The sequence below is a fragment of the Mauremys reevesii genome, linkage group 2 (genome assembly GCF_016161935.1).
Source record: "Mauremys reevesii isolate NIE-2019 linkage group 2, ASM1616193v1, whole genome shotgun sequence".
NCBI classification, from domain to species: domain Eukaryota; kingdom Metazoa; phylum Chordata; order Testudines; family Geoemydidae; genus Mauremys; species Mauremys reevesii.
The window spans coordinates 9,311,164-9,321,566 of NC_052624.1; the positions used below are offsets into that span (position 1 = coordinate 9,311,164).

The 10,403-nt window shown below is 44.6% G+C and overlaps 1 protein-coding gene across 1 annotated transcript in view; it reads left to right on the plus strand.

Moving 5' to 3' along the window:
- The window catches only part of SEC22C (SEC22 homolog C, vesicle trafficking protein), a 32,463-nt gene extending 29,924 nt beyond the window's left edge, over positions 1-2,539 (plus strand). The window contains exon 8 of the mRNA XM_039525516.1: positions 2,157-2,539. Coding sequence (XP_039381450.1) covers positions 2,157-2,210 — 54 coding nt within the window. The 3' untranslated portion in view covers positions 2,211-2,539. The remainder of the gene's footprint in view (positions 1-2,156) is intronic.
- Positions 2,540-10,403: the final 7,864 nt, after the last annotated feature.

Here is a 10,403-nt window from a genome sequence, read left to right on the forward strand (position 1 = left end):
TGCCCATCTCAAAAGAAATTGGAATAGAAAAAGGTACAGAAAAGAGCAACAAACATGTTTAAGGGTATGGGACAGCTTCCGTAGGAAGAGAAATGAATAAGACTGGGACTCTTCAGCTTGGAAAAGAGACAACTATGGGGGTATACGAGAGGGGTCTATAAAATCATGACTGGTGTGGAGACAGTAAACAAGGAAGTGTTTACTCACATAACACAAGAACTAGGGGGAACCAAATGAAATTAATAGGCAGATTTAAAACAAACAAATGGAAGTATTTTTTCACACAACACAGTGTCAACCTGTGGAACTCTTTGCTAGAGGATGTTGTGAAGGCCAAGACTACCAGGGTTCAAAAAAGAACTAGGTAAATTCAAGGAGGATAGGTCCATCAATGGCGATGGGCAGGGATGGTGTCCCTAGCCTCTACCAGAAGCTGGGAATGGGCATCAGGCAATGGATGATTTGATGATTACCTGTTCATTCCCTGTGAAGCACCTGGCATTGACTACTGTCGGAAGACAGGATACTGGGCTAGATGGTCCTTTGGTCTGATCCAGTAGAGCTGTTCTTACGTTCTTATACCCATAAATGCACTGAAAGAGCCAGGTTACTGCAATTTCAACTCTAGCTTCACTTTTGAATGTACCCTAGTGTAGTAAGGAATGGTGTCCATAGACTGATTGTTTGTCAGAGGGTGGAGCTGGATGGCAGGAGAGAGATCACTTGATCATTACCTGTTAGGTTCACTCCCTCTGGGGCACCTGGCACTGGCCACTGTCGGAAGACAGGATACTGGGCTAGATGGACCTTTGGTCTGACCCAGTACAGCCGTTCTTAGGTTCTTATGTTCTTATTTATCTTCAAAAGTTGAAGGGCTGAGTCAGCCTTGCTGAGATGCTAACTAGCGGTGCTGGAGTGTATAGATATTTCCAACCTGAAGCTTAATGGAAATGTATCTGCTGTAATGAGGTACAATGTGGTAAAACGTAGCCGGTAACAAGAGAGCCTTATTCTTCTGAACTGCTCTGCCCTTAGAATTCTATTTTTCTGGTAAATAAAGGACTGCTCAAAGCACGTTTCTTCTTGGGATGCCAAATGGAAAAGAGCAGCTTCTTTTCCCTCAGTGTTATGGGAGAAAGCAATTACATAATGAAGATTCTGAGAAGAGGAGGCAGGAGGATGAGAGGAGCGTCATGCCAAAGGAGGAACAATTCCTCTGGTGACGAAAGTGCAATTTCGTGATAAAGCCTGCACATCTATGCCTTACCCTGGGCATTTGGCAACTCAACTTCTGTGCTGATGCTTTCCTTTGAATGTGACCAGTTACATCTAGAGCTACGTTTGGAGCACTAATGGTCACTAGGGAAAGATCAGCTTGGAATGCATTATTTGTTCCTGAGGCAGGTTTGATGAGTGTCCTGATTAAAAGTGAAAGAATCCTGCCATAACAGCCATTAGTCCTTAAATGGATCACAAACATGGTGGCACACAGCCTGTTTAGGCCCCCAAATTTGTTTCCCTTAAGGGCAAGCAGCAGTGGATACCATCTTAAGAACTCGTCAGTCACTATGCCATAGACCTGCGGTATCCACAGTATGTGCCTGGGGCTGGCAGAGCAGAGACGTTATTACGCTCCCTGTGGAATAGCCAATGAGTTTTCCATGGTGGCTACTGTTTACAGCATCTCAGAAGATGCCTTTTTATCTATGTCAGAAATGAAAACAGCACGATTGCTGGGAAAATTGGTTAATATGAAAGAGGAACAGTGGCTGGAATGTGGTTGCACTAGCATTTTGCATTTCGAATTTTATGTCAGAATCTTCAAACTTGAAATGTTTTGACCAGATCGTCAACTGGTAGAAATCATGAAACAATGGGTGGACATGTATATAATATTTTCCATTGTCAAGTATTTTATTAGGAATTTGAAAACTGACAACCAACTATCCAGCCCGGGGAGGGGTGGTGGTGGGACTGCAGACACACGACTTGTAAAAATTGGGATGACTTTTTCATATTTGAAAAACTGAATTTTGGGATTTGCAGACCAGTTTTCATGCTTAGGTTTTTCATATCTGATTCTTAGACCCAAAAGCCGCACTTTTAATTTTCACTGTATGTTTTTTTAAAATGTCTTTTTTACATTTGCTTTTCAGGTAAAGAGGAACATTAGTTTTGGATACTTGAAACAGACAATTTTGAATAATTAAATGGTGAAAACTCTGATTTCTGCTACTACTAAGAATAAAAAGTAATCAAAACACCGGACCATGCCTAATTACATTTGGTAGAATAAAAGTCATTCTGTATCAGAAGAGGCGAGAAGAAGAGAAGATAGAGGGACTGAAATAATGGCTATTAAAATGTAAAGCGGTAGTCAGCATAGCACGGCACAAGTTTAGAGAGAGCGGCTGAGATTCATTATTTCATTACACAATGAAATATATTAACATACAAAATCCTTTCTTTCAAGGGCTCTGGTGTGGAACAGTTTAAAAAAAAAGCAATTATGCAAAAAGTTCAGCTATGGAATACATTAGCGCACATAAATATGTATTAGGCCAGCCAATCAAAGAGCCCTGTCCTGTGCGGTGCTGAACTCCCATCAACTCCTACTGACTTGACTGAAAGTTGGGTGTGTTGAGTCTCCGACAGGATCAGACCTGAACAATCCACACTTGCCTGATGGCGAAGGCCAAAAAAGTCTTTCACTTCATGCAGCCCATTCAGATGTGGGAGTGCAGGATGTGTGACCTGCCATTCCCCATTGCTTCCAGCACTCAAGACACATGGTTGCTGGGATGGGCATCCCCTCTGGGTGTGGAATTCCCATTGATTCCAATTGCAGATGGAAGCTGGGAGGTCTTAGCAGAGTGGACCCTATATATTCTAAATAAGCATCTGTTTTACATGTTCAGCCATCTCTTAAAGGTATATAACCATTATTCATGTAATATCCATCCGGGTACTTCTGTGGCTCTTATCACCAGCTCTGAGCACCTATGTTTATGTTATGGTAACATCCAGAGTCCCTAGTAAAATCTGCAGTCCCATGGTGCTAGGTATTGTAGAAATATTGAGGCAGACTGCGGAGCTTAAATCTGCGAAGGAGGAAAAAGTAAATATTCCCAGTAATATTAGGCCACTCTGTGAGGGAGATTTTGGTCTGAGAAGTTTGTGTCTTAACAGCATGGAATTCCCTTCCAGAGGTGGAATCCCTCGTTCATAGTATTGCAATATTAATTTATTTACTTAATTCTGTGCTGCTTTATGACGATCCAACTTCCAGTTGTGCCTTCCCATCCCCCAGTGCAGTGTATTCTTTGTCTTTGGCCCTTTGGAGGTCAGGACCACAGTTTCCTCTGTAACCTGGCTCGGGCAGAACAGTCAGTGTTTGACAAATGATATGATGCCCATTCCCTGTGATCTCTCAGTGTACTGACTGTATCCAACTATAACCCACTGGGATGCAGACCTCTGCATGGCATCAGCCCTGCTGGAACTTTGGAAAAGCTCTTCCTGTGACGTGCTAGTGCAGAAGTGAGTCCATCACGCTGTATGCAGTGTTGTTGGTTGTTCCCGAGATATTAGACAAGGTGGGTGGGGTCATATCTTTAATTGGACCAACTTCTGTGCGTGAGAGAAACAAGCTTACTGTTCAGTTAAAGATATGACCTCACCCGCCTTGTCTCCCTAAACCAGCAAGCTGTTAGACCTGGGCGCCTTATTTATTCCAGCCGGTCTTGCAGCATTTTAAGTTCTATTTCTTATTAGCTCTCTACACAGTCTTATGCCCTGATCTGCATAACCAAGCCTTTGCACTCACATGGGGCCCGTGATGTCAGTGGTTTCCACAGAGGGGCTCTCCTGCGTGGAGCTCATTCCTGCATCAGTGCCATAAATTGTGCGGTGGGGATTGGGCTCATTAGAGGGCCAACTTCCAGGGCACCTTTCTGCTAATAACTGAAGTCAAGGACACAAACTGCGTTGTGTGATGCAGTGATTCAGGCAGGCATCTGCCAGGCAGCGCAGATAAAGCCTTCATCTCAGATTTGTAGGAATTCCTACAGTATTTCCTTTAGTTTATTGTCAATCTCCTTAACATCCTGTAGGACATTGCATCTGTGTGATGGCGCAGTGGGATGCTGCACACATGTCTGACAGGAAGGGAAGAAAAAATACCCTATTTAATTTGAAATTACAGGAGGAATGAGATGAAATTTGAGACAAAGCGCAACTGAAGAGTGGGGCCAAAATTTTCAAAAGTGCCAGTGTCTTGGAAACTTGTCACATTTTCAGAAGTGACTTAGGCCTAGATCCACAAAGGTACATGGGTGTCTAACTTCTAATGATTTCAGTGGCAAGTAGGCACTTGAATACCTTTAAGGATCTTGGCCCTATGGCCAACTTTTCAGAAGTATTTTTGGGTGCCTAAAGCTGTAGATAAGCGCCTGGTGGGCTTTCCAAGAGCAGGGAGTCGACACCTAACCTACTCAGGCACTTTTGAAAACTCCCAGTGAGTGCCTCTCTGCAGCTTTAGGCACCTAAAGCTACTTTTGAAAATCTGGCCCTGAGGCGCTGAAGCTCCCTGGAAATCAACAGGACTTAGGCTCCTATCTGTCACTTTTGAAAATTGGACGTTGGTTCCTAAGTCACTTAGGTGCGTTTTGGTATTTTCTCCCTCATTCCAGCTCTAGTATAGGAGTTCTAAAGCACTGAGGTAGCTGAATTATTCCTTACATTGCCTCATTTTCTAATGAAAGTTTCATGTACATCTATCTTCTTCCTTAAGGAGAACAAATGCTATAAACACACACACATGCTTATTGCTAAAAAGGCTTAATCCTGCTCCTTTTGGTTCATTACCGAGGTTTCCATTGACTTCATTAGGAGCAGGGTCACCTTAGATCACTATTAGCTGATTCCATTGTATTTCACTCCTTGGGTACAGAGACGGTTTCACTAGGAAAAGGGGTGCATTTTAAAACGTTAACTAACCCATGTTAACATTATATCTTACCTTGTCTAGGCTAGGATTTTAACACCTGTGTAAAACACCTTTTCCTAGCGTAGATGTGGCCAAAGTGAAATGTGTTTTGAAGATAGCTCTAGTTACATTTCAGGCTTTTTTAAGTGCCAATCGCTGTTCTAACCACTAAGAGGCGTCAGCGTACAAGCTAATGCTGCATTTCTCAAGCCACTGGAGAATCGGACAGATGGAGAATTATCAGTAGGTCTTCAAAAAAAACAACCCCAAACCTGCTTATATGAAGAATACAATTTCCCAGATAGATTTTGTTTTGGAGTTTACAAAATATAAAGCACTTCAGACACATTAAGGGGAAAACTCCAGTAAGACAAGTCCACTTACCTAACTGCATTGAGGCAATTTGTCAGACCTAAAAAAATTGCAGCCTCTTTTTGTCCTTTCCTGTTTTTGGTTCTTTGATGAATGGTTGTGCTAAATATTAACCCTCCAGTTCCTGATGATTGGGGCTTTCTAGCTGAGCTCTAAGGACTCACGAAGGGAATTGATTGTGCTTGAGAAACCACTCCCGTAAGGGGGTATAAATATTGAGGTGCAAAACATATGCCTTAAAAAAAAGTTAACCAGTGTTTGAAAATTTAAGCAAAGCAAAAAGGAAAACGACAGTATTTATGTTTTGGTTCAAGGGCAAAATCAGTGCCTGTACCTTTGATTTTGGTTAACCTGAAGGCAACATGCTTTCCTAGCCAGGACAAGTAAGTCACTTTCCACTTTGTAGCCTAGCAGTTAGCGCACTCCACTTGGACTCAGGAAACCTGGGTTTAATTCCTGGCTGGCCTCAGGCTTCTTGTGTGACCTTGATACCTTGGGCATGTACTATTCTGTGCCTCAGTTCCCCATTTGTATCTCACAGGGGTGTTATAAGGATGAGCTAATGATAACATTCTTCCATGCACAAGCTGATTATGTGGTAATACTTAAATGCCTTACAAATAACATAGGAATAATATTTACTTGCCTTAGAGGGGATGCTGTGTGGCCTAGTGGGTAGAGCACTGCCCTGCCCTGGGACTCAACAGCTGTGGGTTCTATTCCTGGCACTGGCTTGCTCAGCGACCTCAGTCATGTCATTGCTCTGTGGCTTAGTTTCCCCATCTGTAAAATGGGGATAATGACACTTGTCTGGCTGTGGAAAATGCTTTGAGATCTACAGCTGGAAAGTGCTTTGAGATCTACAGCTGGAAAGTGCTATATAAGAACAAGGTATTATTAGTTCATTACTATTCCTATCTATCAGTCTGTATGAGGTACTAGCTTAGCTGTTTGTAGAGAGACTTGGGATACTCAGGAGAAAGGCAGCAGGAGTGAAATCCTGGCCCTCTGAAGTCAGTGGGAATTTTGCCTTTGATTTGAATGGGCCCAGGATGTCACCCAATAAACTTGCAAATGATTACAAATAAAGCTAACGTGAGAGTTAGATAAGAAGTCAATTTTCAGGGGTTTATAGCCCAATCCTTCTGCCACTGAAGATAATGGCAAAACTCCCATTGATATAGAAGGGAGACAGACCAGCCACACACGCAGTCTCCCCGATCGATCGTGAGGTAGGAACTCACTCCAGCAGAGCAAAAATACAAGGAGGTGAGAAAATCCATTTGCCTCTTGGACGGGCTAAAAGGATCCTTCCATCGTTAGAGACAGAGCAAGAGCCCCAGCCCTTTAGCGGAGACCTGTATATAATGCTGGGTGTTTTAGAGAGAACTACAGGGCTTGGCAATGAAACACGGTTTGGCTGCCTTCCAGCTCTTGGATCCTCTCCACCTGCTGCTAATGTTCTTGTGAGGCTCAGGAGCAAGGACTCTTTGTCTTTCTCCAAAAATATTAGGCTTTTATGGAGATTTCTATATATTTTCCTCCCTACTTTTTAAATGAATGAGTGTGTCTTTCCGCCACATCCGGTTGTTTCTGAAGAACCAGCATTCAGCGGGCCTCGAAACTCCTGTTCTTATACTGTGGAAAACGTGGTTCTTCCACCTAAAATTGTCTATTACTGTGTTAAATGCTCTTGGGACTCCAAACTTGAAAGTGGGCTCAGAAAGATCCCATTCACCATCAATGTCTTTGCATGCTAAGGGTGTGTCTATGCTGCAGTTATAAACCTGCCGCTGGCCTGTGCCGGGCTTGCGGGGCGGGGGCTGAGATGCTGTTTAATTGCAGTGTAGACGTTCAGGTTTGGGTTGGAGCCTGGCTCTAGGACCCGTCCCGGAACAGGGGCTGCAGGCCAAGCCCAAATGTTTACACCACAGTTAAACCACATCAGCTGACACAGGCCCAGTCATGGGGGTCTAATTGCAGAGTGGACATTCCCTAAAGAACTGATCCAAATTCCCCTGACTTCAGTAGGCTTTGGATTAGGTGCTACAGCCCAGATCCTGCAATCAGGTCCCTGGGGAGCTGATTGCAGGAAAAAACCACTCTGCTATTCTGCTTGGGATAGCAACACGCTGAGGAATCCAGTGACCCTCTCGAGGGGGCTGCTGCTTTTCAGGGGGTGGCTAGATCCAGCATGGCCCAGCAGAAGGAGACACGTGTCCCGGCAGCCCACATTCTAAGGACCTTATGCTGCTCCCCTTCCACCAGTGCACCTCCCCTGGCTCCACTGGGGTTACTTCTGATTGACATCAGTGTAAGTGAGAATCATAGAAGTGTAGGACTGGAAGGAACCTCAGTAGGTCTCCTCGTCCAGTCCCCTGCACTCAAGCCAGGGCGACGTAATAACTACACCATTCCTGCCAAGTGCTCGTCTAACTGTTCTTAAAAACCTCCAATGATGGAGATTCTCCAGCAGTGTTTCTCAAACGGGGAGCTGCTGGAAGTGGCGCAGGCCAAGGGACTTACTGGCTGCTGCTTCCAGCAGCCCCCATTGGCCTGAAGGGGCGAACTGCGTCCAGTGGGACCCGCGATCGGCTGGACCTGCGGACGGGGCAGGTAAACAAACTGGCTCGGCCCGCCAGGGGCTTTCCCTGCACAAGCGGCAACCCCAGTTTGAGAAACACTGTTCTACAGCCTCCCTATGCAATTTGTTCTAGTGCTTGACCACCCTAACAGGAAGTTTGTCCTAACATCCATCCTAAACCTCCCATGCTGCAATTTAAGCCCATTGCTTCTTGTCCTAGCCTCCGAGGTTAACGAGAACAATTTTTCACCCTCCTCCTTGTAACAAGAAAGAGAATCACGCTGCCCCATAGAAAGTTAGTCCCATCCCGAATAGGATCTGTAGGTATCTTCTGGATTTTAAGAGCTGGATTCTTTGCTTCTGTTCCAGGCCCAGTTGTCAAACTGATAAATCTCCCTAGTGGAGGGGAATTCTCCACTGGCATTTAGCTGGCAGCACTGATTTTTGTGCCATTGCCTGTCTGTCACCAGGTGTAGGGGGTATTTTGGGAATGGGAGGGGTGTGCCAGGGCCTGTAGGGGGCAGAACTCTACTATTCTAAGCCAATTTGCCATTGGCATATGGTCTCCTACAGAACATAGCTAGCTGTTGTAAGTTAGAGTAGTGCCTAGGCTGCTCTAACTTTTCTTGAGGCTGGGGCAGCTTGAGAACCCAGGTCTGACCCTCTCCTGTCCTGTGCTGAGTAGATCTTGGTGCAGGAGGAAAGCTGGACCTAAATATATGTATTTCTAAAATGTACCCTTCACTATTGAGAAATAGCCATCATTAAAAAGCCTCTATTTTGGGTGTGACACACCAAGAACGCTCCCCCCCTCCCCACCATAGGCTAAATGTCCAGAAAGATGCATTAATATCGCACATGTAAAACCAGCAACTGTACGTCTGGTATGTCTGTTTATCTACAGAAATTCTACTGGCTGATAATATCATGCCAAAAATCCATACAAGGGATGCAGCAAATAAGAACATTACAAGCCCTATTTTATTTTTAATTGCAATCAATTCATTTCCTTCTTCAGAATCAATTCATGTTTTTAACAGTTTTTAACTGTAAAAGAAGTTTAGAACAGTTTTCAAGTACATAAATATTTGTTACAAGGAAGAGAGAGAAATATTGTTCTTGTTAACTTCTGAGGATAGGACAAGAAGCAATGGGCTTAAATTGCAGCAAGGGAGATTTAGGTTGGACATTAGGAAAAACTTCCTAACTGTCAGGGTGGTTAAGCACTGGAATAAATTGCCTCGGGAGGTAGTGGAATCTCTGTCACTGGAGATTTTTAAGAGCAGGTTGGACATACACCTGTCAGGGATGGTCTAGATAATACTTAGCCCTGCCTTGAGTGCAGGGAACTAGCCTAGAAGACCTCTCGAAGTCCCTTCCAGTCCTATGATCCTATGTTCTCTGCGCTCCGTCCTAACAAACCTAATCGAACCCTAAAAGAGCATAGGACCATCTCACCACCCCAGGCATCCACCTAGGAACTGACCCAAAGTCCATTGAAGGCCACGCTAGCGCTCACGGTGACTTCAGTGGACTTCGGATCAGGCCCATGGTAACTCCCTGGCTACTTCTTGGTGTCTTGTGGGGGCAGTCTGTGACTCACGTTCTGTGGGAAATCAGTGTCTTCCCTTCGGCTCAGGCAGTTCAGTCCCAATCTTGTTACAATAAATTAAGTTGTGGACTTTCCAACTCTCCTCTGGGCTTCTAGGCGCAGTTTGACAAAGGTATTTAGGCTCCAAACGTCCATTGAAGTCACTAGATGCTCTGAACACAGCCCGACTCTCCATCCTGTCTCGCCAACACAGAGGTGCTGTCACGGTGCAGTTAGCCAGTTGGACTCCTTGCCTGGGCTTCCGTGGGATCGCAGTGAGGATTAATCTTTGCCACGGACCTGCACTTGGAGCTTGTCTTCACTAGGAGAAATGATGTGTTCTTACCATGTGTTCGCTAGCACGTGGTCACTAACACCAGGTAAAAGCCTAGTGAAGACGAGGCGGTTGTAGTTTTAACACGTCAGCAGGTAAACCTTTAGGGCAGGGCTTCTCAACCAGGGGTACCCAGGGGTCTTCTGGGCGGTTCTTCAACTCATCAAGATATTTGCCTTGTTTTACAACAGGCTACATAAAAAGCACTAGCTAAGTCTGGACAAACGAAAATGTCATACAGACAATGACTTGTTTATATTGCTCTCTATATACTATGCACTGAACCGTAAGTACAATATTTACATTCCAGTTGATTTATTTTATAATTACATGGTAAAAAGGAGACAGTCAGCAATTTTCCAGTGCTGACGTTTGTGTTTCTACGTCTGATTTTGTAAGCAAGTAGTTTTAAAATGGGGTGAAACTTGGGGGTACGCAAGACGAATCAGACTCCTGAAAGAGGTACAGTGGTCTGGAAAGGTGGGGTGCCACTGCCCTAGGGTCTCCCCCATTAGAGAACGGCCCTAGGCTTTTT